At 41.5% G+C, this 22,731-nt stretch overlaps 1 protein-coding gene across 1 annotated transcript; it reads right to left on the reverse strand.

Annotated features, from left to right (window-relative positions):
- Positions 1–13,107: 13,107 nt before the first annotated feature.
- On the reverse strand, positions 13,108–14,568 carry LOC148009849 (zinc finger A20 and AN1 domain-containing stress-associated protein 4-like). The gene is made up of 2 exons (XM_087672416.1): positions 13,562–14,568; positions 13,108–13,266 (listed from the first exon to the last, which is right to left on the reverse strand). The coding sequence occupies exon 1, from the start codon at positions 14,207–14,209 to the stop codon at positions 13,598–13,600; it is 612 nt and encodes a 203-aa protein (XP_087528542.1). The 5' UTR covers positions 14,210–14,568; the 3' UTR covers positions 13,108–13,266; positions 13,562–13,597.
- Positions 14,569–22,731: the final 8,163 nt, after the last annotated feature.

Consider the following 22,731-nt stretch of genomic DNA (forward strand, 5'->3'; position numbering starts at 1 on the left):
CTTCATTTTATTAGAGTAATATTGCTCCTATCCCTTCATTAGATGCATCAATTTTGTAGTTCGAATTCTTTATTGAAATCTAAATAGCTCAACTATGTTGTGGACCACATTTCTTTATTTAGCTATTGGAATGTATGCTCACATTGGGTGGTCCATATGTATTTGTTGCCCTTTAATAGATTTTTTAAGGGTTGTATCTTTGCTACCAAGTTGGGAATGAAGCTAGTTGAGAAAGTTACTAACCCAAGGAAACTAAGTAGTTTTTGTGTTGTTGTAGGCCTTGGAAAGTGCTTTACTACATTGATTTTTGTTGGATCTATGCGAATCCCTACAACTGAAATAATGAACCCAAAGAACTTTAAGCATGTTGCTCCCCATTTGCATTTCATAGGTTGAAGTTACAAGTTATACTTCTTGATCCTTTCTAATACTTTTTGAATTATCTATTTATGTTCCAACTTACTATATGGATGAGAATGTTATCTAGATAGATTGCCAACACTTTTTATTCGATTAAATCCCTAAATATTTTGTTTCCCATTTGGTACAAGGTGTTGTTAGCATCATTCAAGCCAAACGGCATTCTTGTAAACTGATATAATCCGAATGTTGTGCAAAAGGTTGTTTTGTGTGCATCCTTTGTTGCTAATGGGATTTTCCAATAACTGGATGCTAAGTCCAATTATGTAAAATACGATGATTTTCTTGTGTCCAAGAGACATCCAACCTTAGAAGTGGGTATAGATCATGCAATGTTATTTGTTTAGTGGCCTAAAGTCAACATAGAATTAATAAGCATCATCATTTTTCTTAACCAAATGTGGCTCAAATGCCCAATCACTTGAAGAAGGTATGGCAATGCCTTTCCTCTAGCATTTCTTTGACAACTTCATTAACATCATGATTCTCTTTGGGAGACCTACGCATAGCCATCTTGATTGAAGGTGAGGTTCCAATCCTATTTTCATGACATATTGGTAAGTTCATTGTGTTAGAGATCTTCTGTGATGACTATCTTTATAATGTTGGAGTACATCTCTCTATGTCTCATGTTCGTTTATCTTGAAGAATCAGTGGTATTTCATGAATTATTGTGCATGCTCTCTCTTGCCAATTTGCTAGTGCAATGAGTGGTATTGGTGCATGGTTGTGTAGCCTAAGTGTGAATGTTCTAAAATCAATTAGGGCTTGTGGTTTTAATAGTCAATCTGTTCCTATTATAGTGTTAAATATATGTATTGAAAGTACATAAAATTTGTGTGTTCTTTATGTTTCCCATTTCCATGTTCCATTTTGTTATGTTTCTTGCGTGAAATAAGTTGTCATTTCCGAATAGGACTGTGATGGGTTGTGTTTGTGTGACCCATATCTTTAGTTTGTCTACTAGTATTTGGCTTATTGAAGAGAGTGTACTCCATGTGTCTATGAGTGCTTTACTTGTTGCACTTGGAGTGAGACTTATATTGTGAAGGTTGTTGCTCTATGTTACATAGCAAATGTGTGGCCTTCATCATCCATTGACTTGAATATTTTCCTAGAGAACTCCAAATTCTATTGGCTCAGCAATGATAACTTGTTACAAATTTTGTGTTTGTGCCCCTTGAAGCTTGCAATAGTACTTCCTAATGTGTCCATAGCTCTTATAATGGAAACATTTAAGTCTCCCTTGGTTGTCATTTGCAAGCAATAATGTCCTATTGGTGCCTTGAATTTGGCTATTGGGAATGTGTGGCTAACTTCTCTATGTCATCTCTACATTTTGGGTATCTATTTCCATAAGTATTAGTAATGTCTTACTAGTGCCTTGCATTTGGCTATTGGGAATGTGTGGCTTTTTTTCTCTATCATCTCTACATTTTGAACATTTGCTATATATTTGGTGTTAGCTTCTATCCTCTATGCTATCTAGATTACTGGGTGGAATATCGATGGGCCTTGATCCTTAACCCCTTATTAGATATCATGTATAAGACATGGCCAAAGAAATAACATTTTCATCTCTAGCATTGTGGGGACTACTCTTAACAATAACCGTTCATTGTCTAGCTTACTTTTGTTTGGGCCAGTTGCATGAACCAAGTTGCGATGATTCCTTCGGCCAATATGTACATTTCTAAAGTCTCTCTTCACTCCATACATAATAGCTAGAGACATTTTCAAATTGATCCATGTTAAAACATCTTCCATTGGAAACACTAAATTGCTTTAGCCGCACCTTTGGGTTTGTGCTCTAACCTTGTTGGTTCTAATTGTGTGCTAACAAGTTTGCCAAGGTCTAATCTGTATGGCTAATTTGCATCATTAATGAAGGCACTACATGAAACACCTATTCAATAGCAAATTTGTTGAGCTTCCTACCCAAATTCAAGATTCATTGTTGCATCTTCATCTTGTGGTCAAGAGGGATGAGCATGTGGAGATGCAGTCCTACTCATTGTATTATCTTTTTCTATCGTGGCCCTTTTAAGTAATATTATTGGTTGAGTAGCTTTCATGCGAACCTAAGAGGAAGTGTGGGTGTTGAATGTTGTTGAGAACTGTCTTGTGTAGTTGCTCTTGAAATAAGTTGATGAGATATTGGTCAGAAGATATTGCCACTAGCACTGGTGAAATGCAAACATCAACTTTGCTAATCCAAAGGATGTGTTAAGGTGATGGCAAATATGCACCCCACCATCTCCACCATTGTAGTCTTTAAAAATAATAGTGGAAATTTTCTCAAAATAAGGAAAAAGGTCATGTTCGTGTGTGATGGTGGATAGAATATGGAGGTGGCTGTAATATATAAACTATAACAAAGAACACTACTCAAGCTTTTTCCTAAATCAAGTATGCACCTTGCATTGAAGAGGAACTCCAATTCTAAGTGCTCTCCTCTGCACAACCCTAAAAACAATCACCTTGAGGTCTCACTATTAAACTAAATCAACAAAGAAAACCAACATGCATGGGTGCATGTGCACAAAGAATCGTGGATCTAAATATTGTTGTTGTTTTTTTTGGGTTTATTTGTTTTTTTTTTTTGGGGGGGGGGGGGGGTAAAGGCGCCTCCGCCGTGCCGCCCCGTGTATTACTACACTGACAGTACCCGCCATTGCACACTGCAGGTGGCGAGCGCCCGTCACGTCACTTTATTCTTTATTCTTTTTAGTGATAGTTTGAATAAAGGAAGGCCCGGTCACACATTGTGACTGTTGGAGTTCCCATTTCTTGTCTCTCTCTTTCTTGCTCTTGCTCTCCCGCCATAGCTCACGTGCAAGCTTCGATCCTTCTCACCTTTCAACTGGTATCAGAGCTTGGCATTCTCTTGCTCGAGCTCGACTCGGTGCTTCCCGACCTTCGCATCGACTCGCTTCATGCATTGGGTCTCCATCCCGGCAGCCATAGCCGACCTCTTGAGCTCCCGACTCTCCCCGGCTTCCCGAGCTCCATCCCGGCCTTCTTGAGCTTCATCAGGGCCTTGCCCTTGAGGTATTGCTTCAACATTTGCAAGCATTTGAGTGTATTCTCAGTTTGAAACAGGGCAGGAACAAAGGGCAACCACTCTTCTTGAGCTCCATAGCTCATATCTTCCCTCCCCTTTGCATTGGGCCTTCATGGCTTGGTATGTGCCTACCTTGGGCCATCATTGAGCCCCCCCACACTCAACATTCAGCCACGTGATTAAAGCAGCACTCCATGCCTCAACACGCTGAATATGGCGCCCATTTTCAGACTTTGACCTCCACGTTTTACAACTGAATGCTTTGTTGCTCATGGAGCACTCATCATTAGCCTATTTGGAGGGCATTTGAGCCATTTTTGGATGTCATTTTGATGTTTTGGCTTGACATTGAGGTTGGGAGCTGATCATTCTCAGTTTTGAAACTGTCATTTACTGCATAACAGTGCTGGAAACAGGGCAGCACCCCTGACACTGACATTTGTTGCTTATGCCTCATTCCATTGGAGCTATTTGATGCCCGTATGCGGTCTACTTCCTACCCGGATGTATTGAGGATGTATGCATTTGGTTTGACCATGATTTTGGTTTGAATTCGGGGCTGAAATCTACTGTTTAGAACAGTAAATACATGCTGGAATAACAGTGGGCTGAAGGTACTTTACATGCTTTGGCACTTACCTACCGATACCGGATGTATGCTTTGAGCTTTGGCATGATGTCGCTGACATTTGGGGATGACTTGGAGCATATGTATGAGATTATGGGATGCTTTTGAGCTTCGCATTAGCTCCATCTTCACTGGCATTTGGACCGACTTGGCATGCTCGTGGATCGCCTATGCCTCATGTCTCTGCTTGACAGTTAGGCTTTTGCATTACATGCTTTGGTTCGTGTATGCCATACCGACATTTGGAGCTTGGATTTGGATGTATTTGAGCATTCCCGGCTTACTTGATCACTGATCTTGGTTGCTATTTGGATGTCATTGAGTTGACCGAGAGCTTATTTAGGCTTATGTATTGCTTCATGGTTAATACGACCGGTGCTTCATGTATATCATGCTCTCTTAGATGCGCTTGATACATTGACAGGGTCACTTATCACTGGTGCTTTCTCTTGGGTTGTTTGAGCTTCTGAGCTCGCTTTGTACGCCTTTTGTGCCAGTGGGAGCATTTTACATGCTTGCTTGACCTTTGACAGTTGCATACTATTGGAGCACTTACATGTATTTGGAGCAGTTTATGTCTTGAGCAGCTACATACGCATTGAGACTTTGGGATCATACTCCGATCTTTATGGATATGCATTGATGTACTCTTGGTTCACAGGATGCTTATGAGCTGAGTCTCGTATTTGGATCTTTCTCTTTGAGCAGACACCTATTTGTGTCAGGTTTTGGCAGTTACAGGAACACTTTGCCTAGAGTGTCTGGGGGTGTGCCTTTCACTGGCAGATGTTATTTTGACATGCTTCGGTGTTGAGCTCATGTTCTTTTCACTGTCATTGGCCTTGCTTATGTCCGTTTCATGCCGGCTTTGGACCTAGCATTGTTTGCTTGACATTGGATCCTATTTTGGGGCAGTTTGCTCTCTAGACTGCATACCTGCAATTTATTACAGCAAGCAGTTATTGGTGGACTGAGGTGTACTTTTCATGCTGAAATATCCTGATTTGGTGTACCGCACCTAGTACTAAGTGGGCAGCAACTTTTGGCACACTTTCCTCGCCCTTTTGACCCCGTTTTGGTCATTTTTGGGCAGTTTCTGCAGTAAAACAGCAAGCAGTTTTGAATTGTTTGGGCATTTCCAGCCTGCATAATGGCGTCATCTTCGCATGATAGTGCCATCTTTAACATCACAAAGTTGGATGGTACCAACTACTCTTATTGGAAGAGTCAAATTTGGCAGGTCTTGGTGCAGAAATCTCAGATTAAGCCACTTCGGTTGAGTGGGGAGCAGCCTGAACCTATGGACAATGACGACTGGTTTGAACTTGATGAGCTATGCAAGTCCACGATTGTATTCTCTCACTGAACAGGTACATTATAATGTATTTGAGGAAGCACAGAGTGCATGGGATCTATGGAATAAGATCAAGAATCTTTATGATAACAAAAGTCCGGCGAGTCAGATGTACTAGTTGAAGCAGCTTATGGATCTGCGCATGAAGGATAATGCGACTATGTCTGCTCACTTGAGCAAGTTCCATGCTATACTGAAGAACCTGACTTCGCAGGATATCACCTTTGGAGAGGAAGTAACTCCTCTTCTCTTGCTTGGGACTCTGAATGAGTCATGGGATGTTTTCCGTACTGCTCTTTGTGCCTCTAGTGCTACTCTAAAATTGGTAGATGTTGAGAGTGCTCTTCTTCAAGAAGAGGTGAATCGCAAAAACTTGGATGCCTCTCGTGGTAGTCATGCTTTGACAGTTAGAGACAAGAATGATAGGTATGATCGTGGTAATGGCCGAGGCCGTGACTCGCAGAAGGGTCGGTCTAAATCTCGTGGCAAGTCGCGTAGTAAGTCGCGTGGGTGCAATGCAAATGTCACTTGTCATCATTGTGGGAAAAAGGGCCATATTAGACCACAGTGTCATGAGTTGCGCAATGAGAAGCGCAAGGATAAGGGGAAAGATAAAGTGCAAGAGAAGTCCTCTGATCGCAGCATAGTACCTGCGAAGTCCAGCATCAAGATTGAGAAAATTAATGTCACGCAGACTGAGGAGTCCGATGGTGGTGATGAGTTTATACTTGCAGCTAGTTCTTCTGATGCTTCACACTTGACTGAGACATCTAGTATGTATGCACAGTGCTGGTTATTGGATTCAGCATCCTTCCATGTAACGCCTTATTGTGAGTGGTTCCACTCTTACCGCACTATATCTGGTTCAGTCAGACTTGGAGACGACAGGTCTCTTGACATTGTGGGCATGGGTGATATTCAATTGCAGTTTTCCACTCGCAGTTCATTTTTGCTTAGGGATGTACGTCATGTACCTACGCTTACGCGCAATCTTATGTCTGCAGGACAGTTGGATGATGCAGGGTTTCATGTCTGTTTTGGGGATTCTGCCTGGAAGATTACCAAAGGCAGACTTGTGCTTGCTAAAGGCGCCAAGGCTGGCAGCCTCTATCCTCTTGTTGTATCTAGGTCCTCAGTTGACCATGTTTTGGCAGTGGGTTCTATCCCACATGTATCACTTTGGCATGCTCGTTTAGGGCACGTCTTTGAAGGGAATGAAAATGTTATCTGGTTTGCAGTATCTTCCGCCTTTGGATTATGCATGTTTTGACTCGTGTGATCATTGTCTTTATGGTAAGCAGAATAGGTCTACGCATAAGAAATCGGGTAGGCCACGCATGAGTGAGCCCTTGGCATTGGTGCATTCCGATGTTTGTGGGCCTATGCCTTGCATGTCTATGGGTGGCGTGAAGTACTTCATTACCTTCATTGATGATTTTTCTAGGAAAGTGTGGGCTTATCCATAAAGCAGAAGTCCAATGTCTTGGCAGTTTTTCAGAGATGGCCTGCTCTTGTTGAGAACCAAACTGGGTATAGGCTGAAATGCCTTAGAACAGATAATGGGAGAGAATATGTCTCGCATGCTTTTGAGCAATTTTGTGATGACAGGGGTATTAAGCGTCAGTTGACCGCCCCTTACACCCCACCCCAAAATGGTTTGGCTCAGCGCATGAACAGGACTATTCAGGAGCGTGTGCGCTCTATGCTTAGCCATGCAGGCCTACCCCAGAATTTTTGGGCTGAGGCAGTTAGTACGGCAGTGCATGTCATAAACCGATCGCCTTCCAGTGGATTGGATTTCCAGGTTGCAGAGGAAGTTTGGGCTGGTAAGCCACCCTCATGCGCATCTCCGTGTCTTTGGATGTGAGGCATTCTGTCATGTGCCCAAGGACAAGAGGAGTAAATTGGATCCAAAGAGCATTAAATGCATATTCCTTGGCTATGGTGAGTCAGGAGAGATGGACTATCGCCTATGGGATCCGCAGGCGCGGAAAATAGTACGCAACCATGATGTCTTCTTCCATGAAGACAAGATGCACAGGCAGCCTGAGAAGGTGGTTGAGATCCGCAGAGTGATCTTTCAGGAGGAGCCTAGAGCTCCAGCACAGCCAATAGTACAGCCTGCAACAATTCCTCCACAGGGCCAGGGTGTTGGACAGGCAGTTAGACAGGCAGCAGAACCTACGGTGAGACGGTCTGCTAGAGACAGATTTCAACCCTCTATGCATTATGTTTTGGTTACAGATGCAGGAGAGCCTTTCACTTATGATGAGGCTATGCCCAGGGGTGACAATCACTCCTGGGAGAGGGCTATGCAGTCTGAGATAGACTCCCTGCATAAGAATGAGACTTGGGATTTGGTTGCTTTGCCTAAGGGCAAGAAGGCTTTGCCATGCAAGTGGGTGTACAAGCCGAAAAGTACCCCTGGACACCCCAAGCCGGCATACAAGGCTAGATTGGTAGCAAAGGGTTTTAAGCAGGAACATGGTGTGGACTTTGATGAGGTCTTCTCTCCTGTGGTTAAGATGACCACCCTGCGCTTAGTCTTGGCTTTGGTTGCACAACTTGACTTAGATCTATATCAGATGGATGTCAAGACGGCTTTTCTACATGGGGACTTGCATGATGAGATCTATATGGATCAGCCTAAGGGCTTTGCAGAACCTGGCAGGGAGCACCTCATGTGCAAGTTGAAGAAGAGCTTGTATGACTTGAAGCAGGCACCTAGGGAATGGTATCATAAGTTTGATGCCTTTATGCAGTCACAGGGCTACAGCAGGAGTGCTATGGATCCATGTCTTTACACGAAGAAAGCCCGTGATGGTAGTTTGCTTATCTTGGTACTCTATGTTGATGATATACTGATAGCAGGGAAAGCTCATGATGAGCTAGATGCTCTTAAAGCTTTGAGATGAAGGATTTGGGACAGGCCTCACATATACTTGGGATGCGCATTAAGCGCGATAGGCATCAAGGGCTTTTGTATCTATCACAGCGGGAGTACATTCATAAAGTCCTTGAGCGCTTCCGCATGCAGGACGTAAAGCCTATTGGTTGTCCATTACCTTCTTATGTGAAGATATCACAGGCCGATTGTCCGCAGACAGATGAGCAGAGGGCCGAGATGGCCAAGATCCCTTATGCTTCAATCATGGGCAGTTTGATGTATGCCATGATAGCCACTCGTCCAGATATTGCGCATGCAGTTGGTGTTGTGGCACGCTATATGGCTACACCTGGCAGCAGACATTGGGATGCCGTGAAGGGTATCATGAGGTACTTGAAGGGCACAACAGATATGTGTATTTGCTATGGCAACCAAGATACAGGGGTCGTGGGATACACTGACTCCGATTATGCAGGACATGCAGATAGTAGGAAGTCCACTTCTGACTATGTATTCACCTATGCTGGAGGGGCTGTCTCTTGGATGTCCAGGGTTCAAAAGTGTACGACTTTGTCTACCACTGAGGCCGAGTATGTTACAGCCACTGAGGCTTGCAAGGAGGCCATATGGTTAGGCCCTCTAGTTGCTGACCTAGGGATTGATGCTACACCTACACTGCATTCGGATTCTACGAGTGCCATTCAGTTGGCTAAGAATCTGGTCTTCCATGCGAAGACGAAACACATTGAGGTGAGGTATCACTTCATATGTGGTGTCATGGAGGACAGGTTTGTTGACCTTGGCAAGATCTCCACTGACGAGAAACCTGCAGATCTGCTCACGAAGAGCCTCACTACTGAGCACTTTGCCTTCCTCAGGAGGTTGATGGGCGTTGGATGAGATGTCGCCTTTCCTCATCCCTTGTACCTATGTACATTTGTACTGTCTTTTCTTTTTTCTTCTCTCTCTCACTAGGGCAGATTCGCCTTTAAGTGGGAGGTTGTTGGGGGTAAAGGCGCCTCCGCCGTGCCGCCCCGTGTATTACTACACTGACAGTACCCGCCACTGCACACTGCAAGTGGCGGGCGCCCGTCACGTCACTTTATTCTTTATTCTTTTTAGTGACAGTTTGAATAAAGGAAGGCCCGGTCACACATTGTGACTGTTGGAGTTCCCATTTCTTGTCTCTCTCTTTCTTGCTCTTGCTCTCCCGCCATAGCTCATGTGCAAGCTTCGATCCTTCTCACCTTTGGGGGAGGGGGGGAGGGGGGAGAGGGGGCCACACACGCTTATATGAGCTAGGTGCAGTGGCGGTGGTAAATATGAATCATAACAAAGAGCACTAAAGCTTTTCCAAAGTCAAGTACGTACCTTGCATTGAAAACTCCAATTTGAAGTGCTCCCAAGTACATATGTACCCAAAAACAATCACCTTGAGGTTTAACTTGGGCTTCTAGACTAGCATCTTTTATTGCCATATTAAAGATCACCTTGGACTTAACTAACATCCTAGACCATTTATTTACCAATTGCTTAAAGCCAAAAGAGTTAAGACCATGTTTCTTGCAAGACATGCTCAATCGATATGCATTGAACCAATATTGAAGAATACAAAATCAACAAACTAATACCCCAACCATTCATATTGTGCTTTTTTTCCCTTCTAAAAACCTTGTCCAAGGGGGGTAACAAAAAACTCTACCCTGGCTTTTTTCTAAGTCCAATATGCACCTTGCTTTGAAAGGGATCTCCAATTTGAAGTGCTCCCACCCACGCATATGCCTAGAAACTAACACCTTCAGGTTTAACTCAAGCCTCTAAACTAGTATCTTTTCTTGCCACATTAGTGATCACCTTAACAACTAACATCTTTTAACCATTTATTTACCACTTGCTTTGAAGCCAAAAGAGTTGAGACCATGTGTCTAGTTAGGGACTCAATAGACATGCTTAAGCATTGACCAATATTGAAGAATACAAAATTAACACCCCCACCATTTGTATTGCATGTCCGATTCCCATATAGCTTGACTTCACAATCCATACTTATTGTTCATGCGAGCCTAAAATTGTATCAATCCTTCTCTCAAAAAGTCAAAGGGGTGTGTAGGTTAACATCTCTATGCCAGGTGTTGTGGTGGTGGTAAATACGAATTGTAACAAAGAACACCACTCAAGCTTTTTCCAAGTTGAGTGTGCACCTTGCATTGAAGAGGAACTCCAATTTGAAGTGCTCCCCCACTACACATATGCCAAGAAACAACCACATTGAGCTTAACTACGGCTTCTAAACCAGCATCCTTCTTGCCAAATTAATGATCACCTTGGACTTGACAACTAACATATTTTGCCCATTTATTTACCAATTCTTTTGAAGCCAAGAGAGTCTAGACCATATTTCGGGCAAGAGATATCCAACCAACATGCCTAAGCATTCAACCATTATTGAAGAATACAAAATCAACAAGCAAACCACCCAACCAATTGTATTGCATTTCGGATTCTCTTCTAGCTAATTTAACAGTATATAGCCATCTCAAAATCCAGATGAATATTTAAATTCAAGTGTGTCCTAGTAACATTTGAGAAGCTTCTGAAAATATCTGATGTGAAGCCAAAAAAGAAACACCCCAATTCTAAACAAAAAACCTCCCCAATTTCTCCATCCCGACAGATCACCAGCAACCTCCATCAATGCACTGTTTATGCATACCTTAAAAGAGCATTTACAAGTATGTCGATCAACAGTATATAAATGTTACCTTATACACAGCCTAGGTGGTGCAGATGGATGTTTCCATTTTTCCAATACAGATGCCCCAATACTATGTGGGAAGCTTCCCTATTTTCCATTGTAAGTTGTCCACCAATCTACTGAAATAAGCAATCACTCATCAATTTACTATTGCACATACCTTTGGAAGAGCAAATGAATCAACAGCAGGATTCCGACGTTTTTGTGCCAGGGATTCAAATCCTCTGGGTAGCCATGGTGCTTAAACCCATTGGCGTGAGGTCAAAGAAAACACAAACAACAATTGTTTCCACTCTTCAACTACACTGAAGTAGCCCGTTTCACTGGCTGGAGCAATTGTACCACTTAAACCCAGCTTCATCCCAACATTGCATACTGTTTTATTCATTTGGCTCAAAAAGGTGCAATTTCAGAGAAGCAACAACCTCCATATACCAAAAGCAAATTTTCCATCTTGAAATCATGACTGCAGTTTTCCTACCACCTTCTCAAGAAGAGCATAGGAAACATTTGGAAAGTAATGAGTCTAAACCATCGAGCTCTTAAGTTTTGCTTGAAGACAACTCATTGCACTGTTTATTATAATCCTTAGTAGTGTCCGCAAATTTACCAACCAGGAACACACTATATACACAGTGTCCATCAAAAGGGAAGGATATTGACCACTAGTATCCTTGCTTGTCCATTCCCCAAACACAGATGCAACCAAATACAACCCTGCCAGAACATCACCTCAAAATATACAGGCAGGACTGTCCCTTGAGCGCATAACTTCTGAACTTTGAAACCCAACAATCAAACATGCTTTAAATGGTAATAATTCTAAACCTGAAAGAACTTCCTCATGAAAGGGGTTCACATTCTTCCTGCTGTGAAAATATCTTTTGCTAATCAAAACACCACTATTGAAGTACTACCATGCAGGATGGTTGCAGATACCCCTTTGCAGCAAGTCTTTTGCACCGTTTTCTCTCTAAGTACATACAGAAACGTAATTTATCCCAGCTTCACTGGTAGCAGTGGATGCTTCACCAGTCAAAATGTTTGAAGATCACCTCCTGAGAAGCTCTATGATATCCTAGGCTTTGCTATGCAGGCCAAGCAAATATATGAATTAATCGCCATTGCAGTGACCTCTTTCATCCGTATACATTCACAAAACTGATCAATTCAACTTCTATTGCAACCATTCACGCAGGGAGTTTGCAAATCTAAACACTCCAACTGTTTAGTTGAGCATTTGCTGAAATTTGGAATACTCGTTATACAGTCATGACATAAAATAAACAATGATTGCTCTGAAATTGCTAGAGCACCAGCAAAACTGCAAAACTGTCGACTAATAAATTAAATTAGCACTCGAGACACTTAATTCAAGTTGACCAATAACATACATGAAACATATTGGTGTTTCATTTTGAGTTATCTAACACAATTATACTTGAAATGGAATATTAAGTTCAAGCAAGTTCACTAAGTGCAGCCGTTGACGGGTGAAGCCAAATATAGACACATGGACCATGGCCTTAGTTTTTAAAGCTCTTGAAACCAAGTAATCCAAGCCAACTATTGTCTTACTAGACTCACACAGAAAGTCCTTGACAGACAGGGTCTCTTCATCATACGTACAGGTCTCCCTATCACTGATGCAGTCTGTTTACACAGTCCAGCCTTTTAACAGACCTAGTCTATATGTGGACAATGCTAACTCAAAAAGTTCAATAAAACAACTCGTGTGTTCTGCTAAACCAGGAAATTGCTTCCTTGTAAACAAGTTTGAACTATTGACCTTCAGGCAGAATTTGATCACGAGTTACAAAAAACAAAGTTACAGAGAACACCTTATAACCTCATGCATGCCTCATCCTCTTCCCTTCTTGACTACTATTAAGGAGCGTGTCATAATTATTAGCAGCTTCAACCACAGCTAACACCAAACTAACCTCACAAAATGCTGACTTCATCCAGGGGCAAGCCAATGTTTACCTGCAACATGAAATAACTCTAACATGACAGAAAATAACATTACTTGAAACTTTCTTTTCCTTTGACATCCTTCTGGCTTTGCCAGTCACTGCAAGAGGTGCCAATACATCTGTACAAGGATAGGAATATCCAGGTAATCACCAGCCTCTTTAATCAGCTTTAAAGTGCAAGCCTACAGCAATTGGACATCATCGCAACAATTATTGGTCACTTATAATGCTCCTAAGCTTTTGAGTTCATACGTTGATATTAACAGTGATAAAACATAGATGGATCCCAGACAAACTAATATATGGCAGCCACAAGCCCAAACCAAGATTCCAGAACACAGGTTACAAGAAAGACTGAATCAAAATCATGCAAACACAAGCACAAACTAAGCTAACACCTGACCTGCCTAGATTTCAGCGCACACTTAGGCAAGCCTTTCACAGCTATAAACTTACATGATCGATCATCAGTCTTACCATCACAAAGTGACATCACAAGTAGCAAGCTCTGCATCATATCTTATCTACTTTATCAGCCTTGATGACAGGATTTGCCTTAGCAATAGCATCGCGAGCCGCGCTTTGGTAATCATAGGTGCACCCATGCTTGTCTGAATAGCGATGGAGAGCACAGTAGACATTTCCACATCTGCACTTAAAACCTGTCAGTCCTACCCGTTTCCTGCATGAGAAGCACCGATTGGGAGGCTGCCGTGGCAGCTCTTCGGCTGAGCCTGCAACATCATCACCAGAGTCTGTAAGTTGCAGGCTTGGAGAACCTTCTGAGGTCAGGTGCTTGCTAGTGCCAGAGACCACATTCACAGCATCACCCTGGGATTTTACAGTTGTTTCTGAAGTGAAGACTGCAAGAGCACGCTTCTTCTCTTTTGACACTCCATCCACCTTGGCATTCCCTGCTGTGCTGAGTGCCTGCGCATTTCCGACAGCAGCCATAGCAGTGGCAGCCACCGTCTGCTTTAACACAAGGTTACGGTAGCACTGAGAGCAGAGGTTCATGGTGGCAGTGTTGCCGAAGAAACCACAGTTGTTCGCACAGAGGATCGGGCCCTCGGGGGGCTGGCAACCGGTTTCATCCTTGTCCATGTTACGGCTCTCCTGCGCCATGGCGAGGGGGGGAAGGGGGAAAAGCAGACCAGAGGCTAGAAGGAGGGAAGGAGGACGAGGGGCGGGGGGGGTAGAATTCACAGGGCCATGATGGGGAGCGAAACCCTAGAGGCAGCAAAACTGACAAGAAGTGAGAAAAAGAAAGGAGCGAAGCGGATGCAAACCGGGGCCCTGGCTATGGCGGACATAGGCGCGAGCCGCGGGGGTCCGAGGGGACCCTGTGCTGGACCGACCTCGTGCTGCTGCGTCGTCTTCTTTCTCTCTCGCTACTTCTTTCTTCTTCTTCTTCTGCTGCTGCTGCTCCGCGTCGCCTGCTTCGAGGTCTAAAGGACCTGCCCCAATAGGAATGTTTTTATTACCCTGCCCTCTTTACATAAAAAAAGTGTGCCCTTGTTTCTTTTGCCTTTTTTGGTGGCTCGTTGCTTCTTGCGTCCCTTCCCTTTGGCAATCGACGCCCCTTCTCACACGCAAACACACCCAATAAACAATTATATTGTATTATTATATGACATAAATTTTAATATTGTGACACTTTGTATTAAGGTAATGTAAAAGCAATTTCGAAAACCCGTGGACCACATTGCAACATCCAGATCACATTGGTCCAAACCCCATTGGTTTTTCATGCCTTAGGTAGGTAATACACCCATCTAGATAGACTAATGCTTCAAGGGCATCGTCGTAATGTTTAGATCGCATTGGTTCAATCCATATTGGTTTTCCACGCTTTAGGCAAGTTATACACTCGTCCAAATGAGCTAACGTTACAAACTTGTCTGGACAAGCTAACGTTGCAAGGGTGTTGCGCTTACTCGTCATGCGTAGTAGAAAAGAAAATGTTGTCTGCAATAGATATTTTTCTCCATGATTTAAAAATGGGTAATTTGAGCACCAACCAATAATTGAACTTCCAACCTCTCCATTAAAAGGCACTTATGTTTTCAACTCACCAATGACTAGAGGACAAGCAACTAACCTTTCTTTTTAACAAGTTAAATGTTACTCAAGTGGTGTGAAAGCCAAGTGCCCCATACATTTTAAAGAAATCTCACCCATCCAAATAAGTGGCCTTAGGAGAAGCAGATAACAAGGGGAGGTCGGGCGACTACAACCACATCAACCCACAAACTATGTTTTCTTCTAATGCTTCAAATTTGAACAATTTGTGATTAGGGTTCAACCCAATCTTTCCACCCCTAAGGATAAGGCACACCCAATCTTTCCACCCTTCTAAGGATAAGGACATGCAACTAACCTTTCTTTTTAACAAGTTAAATGTTACTCAAGTGGTGTGAAAGCCAAGTGCCCCATACATTTTAAAGAAATCTCACCCATCCAAATAAGTGGCCTTAGGAGAAGCAGATAACAAGGGGAGGTCGGACGGCTACAACCACATCAACCCACAAACTATGTTTTCTTCTAGTGCTTCAAATTTGAACAATTTGTGATTAGGGTTCAACCCAATCTTTCCACCCCTAAGGATAAGGCACACCCAAGAACATGTTTTGAACTCTTGACCTCTCATGTTACGCAATAATCATGTTATCTGAGCTACTTTGAATCCATATATCTCTAGGATCCTAATTTAAACTTATCTTACTATACAAGATGTTGAAAACAAGGGCAAGGTGATTGGGCCCTTTCAAGGCAACTACCACATCTATACTATATATTATTTTAGCTATGGCTAAGGAAAGGCCCCAAACCTTTAAAGGGCCTCCCAAGTCTATAGCTTTTCCCAAAACTACCAATTCAAATTTTGAAAATCTTCCTTAATCTCTCTCTAACAATGGGTCAAGTGTTAACCCCCCTCTCTCTCTCTACTTACATCTTCTATCCCTATCTACCTACCTCATGAGTCACAACCAAAGCTCTCTCTCTCTCTCTCTCTCTCTCTCTCTCTCTCTCTCTCTCTCTCTCTCTCTCTCTCTCTCTCTCTCTCTCTCTCTCTCTCTCTCTCTCTCTCTCTCTCTCTCTCTCTCTCTCTCTCTCAATGGTTGGATGTCTAGTTGTAGTAGCACTCTGTGGGTTAGCAACTCTCACAACCAAAGCTCTCTCACTTTCTCTCCCCATCCTAGTGGGGGAATGTGTAGATGAGTAGCACTCTATGATGGGACAATAATGTCAACAAGTGTATGTTAGCTATGCCAAGAGAAACATGTAGAAGCACTACCAACACCACAACTTGTATTTGGCAAGTGGGTTTATGATCCAATAGGACATAGCCAATATTCAAACATGTCATGCACATACTCACATACTTATTTGCCCTTGCACTAGGCATAAGGTACTAGAGGAATGTAACCAGTGAGGATCCATCCTCCTCTTTTCACAAGGGTGAGCAAATGGGCTCTTTGTCCAATCTTGGCTCCTTCCCCTTATGCATCTCCTCACCTTGAACTCCTACATGAGGAAATCATCACAAGGGAAGCCATCCATGGTTGGCCATGAATACATTGGCCATTCTCTCCATCATTGTCTTTATAGGAACTTTTGTAGTGCACTAATGTTGTTTGGGGGACCAAAGCTATACTTGAAATCGAAGGACGTGCCATCACCATACGAGGAGCCAAGACACATGCGAGTGAAGCCATAAGAGGAGCTAAGACGCGACAAGTAGGTTTAGGGGGCAAGCTTCAGTGGTGAGGTGGGAGAGGGAGGCAACAATGAGGAGGGAAGCTCCATGGGGGTTTGTTGGAGTTGTTGAAAATGGAATAGGGGAGGGGGGGCCTCACATTGAGAGGGAAAGGGAAAGAAGGGGAAGGGGAAGATGATGTTATTGATGATGTTGAAGGTGAATTTGTAGAGAAAGGCAAAGGGCGTTGAACACTAAGACAAGAGAGGAAGAAGGAGGCAGATAAGCTTCCTTGAAGGAGGTGATCGACATGTATGTAGCATGGGGAACAAGTAGCTAGCATGTTGCATCAAGCAAGCCAGTAAGCTAGCTGGAATGTCTAGCATAAGAGAGAGAGAGAGAGAGAGAGAGAGAGAGAGAGAGAGAGAGAGAGAGAGAGAGAGAGAGAGAGAGAGAGAGAGAGAGAGAGAGAGAGAGAGAGAGAGAGAGAGAGAGAGAGAGAGAGAGAGAGAGAGAGAGAGAGAGAGAGAGAGAGAGAGAGGTAGGGGCAAACTCTCCTTTTCCCTCCTTATTGTAGAGCGTACAATGTCAATTGGAAGGTTGTGGGATGGTTTTGGGATCCATGCTTGACTATTACTAGGTATGATGGGTGTGAGAGTAGTAGCAAAGAGGATGTAGTCGAAGTAGCTCATCCTATAAGTGAGGACTACCACATCTAGCTTCTTTAGAAAAAGATTAAGGTATTGGGATATAATTTATGCCAAATAGTGCCTTCAAAGGTATCATAGTGGCTCTAAACTCTAATATGTCTCTACCTCAATGTATTTGGAGTGGCGCAACTCTTCATTCATCGTATTTATCTGTCCCCTCTAATTTGCTTGATCTCTTTCATCTTATTAGCATGATAAGGAATAAAAAATGATCATTTTGCAAGTTGTATACATAAGTTGATAAGAAATGGAGGTCATAGGTTTGTGGATTTGGAAAGGTGTAGAATATTTTCAAATTATCTTCATAAATGCTTTGTTAATGTTGAGAGAGAGAGAGAGAGAGAGAGAGAGAGAGAGAGAGAGAGAGAGAGAATGGGGGGATAAAGATAAAAAAGAGGAAAAAATAGTGATAGAAGAAGAAAATAGATGGAGAGAGAGAGAGAGAGAGAGCACACACACACACACACACACACACACACACACACACACACACACACACACACACACACACACACACACACACACACACACACACACACACACACACACACACACACACATTGTGGCAGCTTTACACGATAGGGAAAAACGGTCGAGAATTCCTTGTACACTTTATTATTATAGTTATTTTGTAAGTAAATGCAATGTGTGCTCTACCAACATTGTGTGGAAGTGTGTGTAGCATGACATACATAAAGTGGTTTGCAAAACTTATAAGAACTTTAAGCTATATCACAACATGGTCATAAGTCTATTTACATTAATCCAAGATGAATAATGATTGAGTGGTATCCATTCATACACGTGACTAAAGAATGAATGGAGAAAGTCTATTTACATATGAAAGGAACTTTTCTATATGCTTTGCTATTGTGTATCTTTACTTTGCAATTGAAAGTAGGGTATCCTCTATCTATCTTTGCGATACATTTTATATATCTTTCAATTTGTGATCCATTTCAAGTGAAAATAGGTGACAACACAATGTTGTTTATTAGGATAACTGATATGCAATGTTGTTTTTAATCCTATTGTGTGTGTGTGTGTGTGCGTGCGCGCGCGCGCGTGCGCATGCGTGGGTGTGTGCATGTGTGCATGCGTGCATGCGTGTGTGTGTGCGTGTGTGTGTGAGTGCGTGTGTGCGTGCGTGTGTGTGAGTGCGTGCATGCGCGCGCATGCGTGTGTGTGTGTGTGTGTGTGTGTGTGTGTACAAACTTATTGTTATCTTAGAGCTTAAGTGTTTGGCCTTTTGATGATTAGGCAATCTAGCTTTTCATCAATTGTGTGTGGAGTGTGGGCAAGGTAAAAACACCCTATCCATATTTGGTGAAAGGGAAAGATGGGGAGATGGAAGGGGGATGCATTGATGGTAATAGAGGGGGTGGAGACTAAGCATCCATGGAGATCACAACCGTGAGCTATCCTAGGTATATTTGTAGTGTATGACATGGCCATGGTTTTGGCTAGTGTTGGGCAGAGTCACCCTAGGGACACATGTTGGTGGGGCAACCCTCTCTTCCCATGTAGTATTCCTCAACCCTTGTGACAATGATAACTTTTTCCAAGTCATTGTTTAACACATAGTACAATAGGGGGTAGCCATCCAAATTCTTCAAAGGCATCATCATTGCCTACAAACTTTGATAAATTGGTTGTTTTATCTATTGTGCTAGGACCAACTAGCTTTGGATGTGGGGCTTTCAATAAATCTACCTTCACAAGTATTGCACAAAGTGAAGAGAAGGAGAGAGAGAGAGAAGAGATAAAAGGGGGACGGAAGGGGGATACTAACACACCAAAGTCCAATTGCAAGAGAGGAAGAAACAAGGAAAGTGACAACTTTTCCCCCCTTGTAGTGCACTTCGTGGCAACTTCACAAGTATTGCACAAAGTGGCCACGAAATAGCCTAGCATTCATTGTGTATGAAGCTCATAAAGGAATGCTAGTTTTCTTTATATTTTAAAAACATTATAGATGATCTTTCAACTAGGCATTATGTTGAACAAAAGCATGTACCTAGCATTCCAAATATACCTAAGATTCATTGCTCTTACCAAATTGATTGCCTTCATTGTTTCCTTGCCAAATTTACCATGGTCTCCAAAAAGAACCATAATTAAGGTGATGTTATCATGGAACACTACTATAGTAAACCAAACTAGAAAAATGCAATCATATAACAACCTTAGTAGGGTTGTTTAGGTATTCTCATGTTGCATGAATATAAAGTAAAGAAAATGACATGGTATCTATGGGTAGCACCTCACTCTAACCTCATTATAAGAATACAACCTTGTGTGTCATGTCACTAGCCTCTTGCGTTGGAGTGGCTTTAGACAAGAGTTGGCCTTGGAATCTTTAACATTATGATTTGTAAGGAAGCCTTGAAGAGAAAGCTCATACTTTGTTATGCCTTGCAAAAGCAAAACAAGGTTGAACATGGGTATGGGCAAGTTCAATCAATGCCGTTTAAAGCACCATAAAAACTAAATAGGAAAGTGCATACAATGAAACACAAAATTACATGCCCCAAAATATAGTTAGACATCCCCTTCTAACACCCCTCTTAAGGTTACTATTCTTGTCATCTCAACAAGTCAAAATGTTGGGAAACGAATGGATTCATTTCATCCCCAAGCCAAGCCAAAACTTAAAAAAGGCCTTCTCAAAATGCATTTAAACATAGATCATGTAATTCTAATTGTCATTTTGCGCAAACATGAAGAGAAAGCCAATCCAAAATTTCAATTCTTCCTCAATGTAGTATAAGAAGGATGTAAGTATAATTCAACAAAACATATTTCTCAACCTTAATAGGTTTGCCATTATATTTTTTCGTTTGAGATTGATGATAAATAATAGTATTTGATTTTCATGTAAAAGAACAGGCACTAATATTTATTTGTTATTTATGTAAGCGGAGTGTGTTCTTCATAGGATTGTTGATAAATAGGGTAAAGGGGTCACTAAAGTGACCCCCCCCTCCCCCCAAAAAAAAGGGAAATGCACCCCACCCCCATTGAGTGACAATTTTGTAAAAAATGATGAAGCTTTTTAATTTACTTAATATTGTGATATATATATATATATATATATATGGATGAACTTAATGCGAGTCAAACAATTGAGCCATCTAAAATTTTAAATATTTTGGATTTTATAAAACCTTAAAGTAATATATCCTTGAGTATCACTCTATTGGCCCCTTTATCCTATGGTAAAAAATAGGATCAAACAACTAAACACACAGAACTCATGAATGGTTGGATGAGCACATATGTTAAAGATGGCATTGAGTAGGCTTAAAGAGTCATATGTATGATACTATTAGTATGTATAGGTCCTCTCACAAGACCATCTCCAAAATTAGGAAACTTTGCTACATGTGGGATTAAGCTCCTCATTCTTGATTCCATATTTAGTTTTTTGAAATGGCTTAGACTAAGGTGGACACTCATAAATGTGGTTAGTAGCTATTGTGATTTCCATTTGTCTTGGGAATTAGTGTTGAATTTTCTTTAAGCAACTAGAATTTCCATTTGCTTTTCCATTGTTTTTTCATTTTTCGATCTTATTTTTTGCTAATAGAATGATATGCAAGGGTATACAATTTCTAGTTTGATGCTCCACCTCAAAGATCATGTGATAAATCAAGACTTCCATGTACAAAACTTGTGGTTTAGTAATCTATATCAAAGATGCCATTTGAAACTTGGCCCTTCCACTTAAATAAAAAATATAAGTAAGAATCCTACACATTGATAGAGAAGAAATGGTGAATCATGTCCTTACAACTTGTTGGGATGAATTTGTGATCATAACAAAAGAGTCAATGATATCCCTATCATAACCATGTTGATCATGGGAAAATCATATATATGGATGTGTGTGCCTCAAATGTGGGCACTTGTGCATTCACTTTCACAAAAATATAAAGAACAAACCTTTGCTCCAAATGAAATGGATGTACAAGGTAGAAGTAACTAAACATAGTTTGTATTGGGCATACTATTTGGTTTGTTTGTGCTTTCATTGCACCTGGATAGATGTACATAGGAAACTTTGCCTTAAATAATAAAAGGGAACATTATGTGAATTGGCGGTGGTTGTTTACTTTACAAAAAGTGGTCATGTTTTCTTAGCATGTTCTTCTGCAATTAAGCCAATAAGTAAGGACCATGCAAGACAATGTTGTGCAAGACAAGATATAGAAATTATGATTGTTTGAACTTTTAAAAGAAGTGGCATTATAAAGAATCTCCATTTAAAGTTTCCTTTCCTCTTCCCAAAGGATTCTAAAGAGGTTTTGTTCTACATTAGAAGTCTTTTCCTATCCACCAACTATGATGTCAAGATTTTTTGTTTCAAAGAGCCAATGAGACACAAAACTAGTTCAAATAAATGAGATGATAATGACATTGCAAAGTCATGCTCTATAAGCATCTTCCTCGTGCATAAAGGAAGTTGATAAAATTTTTCTAGGATGAAAATGATCGATCTTTCTATTTGCTATTGAAAAGTGCCTAGCACAAAAAATGGAGTATATAGTTCTTATAGCAACCCCAAGTGATACAAACATGTAGTATTTGTTATTGCTTTTTTCACATGCCAATATGGACTACCAAATTATTTGTTGGCTAAGGATGATTTTTCATCTGAATGTTATTTCAAAAAAAAATTAATTTGAACTTTTTAGGAATAAAAAGTGCAATGATTGGATACATAAAAATCAATTATATGATATGTTGTCTTTTGAGCTTTGATTTAGAAATATGTGCCAACAAGGTGACTTATTGATCCCTTATAGGGCTTTATAGCACTTACATTGAATTCTAGCTTATTTTCAATACCAAAGTGCATGTGAAACTTTGCACAAACTTTGGGTCCATTTGGATTCAATGCATCTTTGTCTCAAAAGTATAACTACAAAAAGGAAGCCTTGTACTTGAACTAGGAAGGGAGAGATTACCACTCAATAGAACCTTATTAACAATAGGAGTTTCTTTTTATTCCTTATTTAGATGTCACTAACTCCATTATGGTAACAATAACAATGCCAATGGTGTATTGTTGTTGGTTATTGCAAATAGGTAGTCATGCTTATCCATCCCTTGATGGGCCCATCAACATCTCTATCAATACCATGACGATATAGGCCTAGCATGTTGGCAACAACATAGGTGATGCGTGGGGGGTATAAGGGCATTTTTGTGGACATGGAGGGTTGAGAGAGAAA

Source organism: Lygodium microphyllum, chromosome 30, assembly GCF_053477565.2.
Source record: "Lygodium microphyllum isolate KBCC chromosome 30, Lygodium_microphyllum_v1.1.10, whole genome shotgun sequence".
Lineage (NCBI taxonomy): Eukaryota > Viridiplantae > Streptophyta > Polypodiopsida > Schizaeales > Lygodiaceae > Lygodium > Lygodium microphyllum.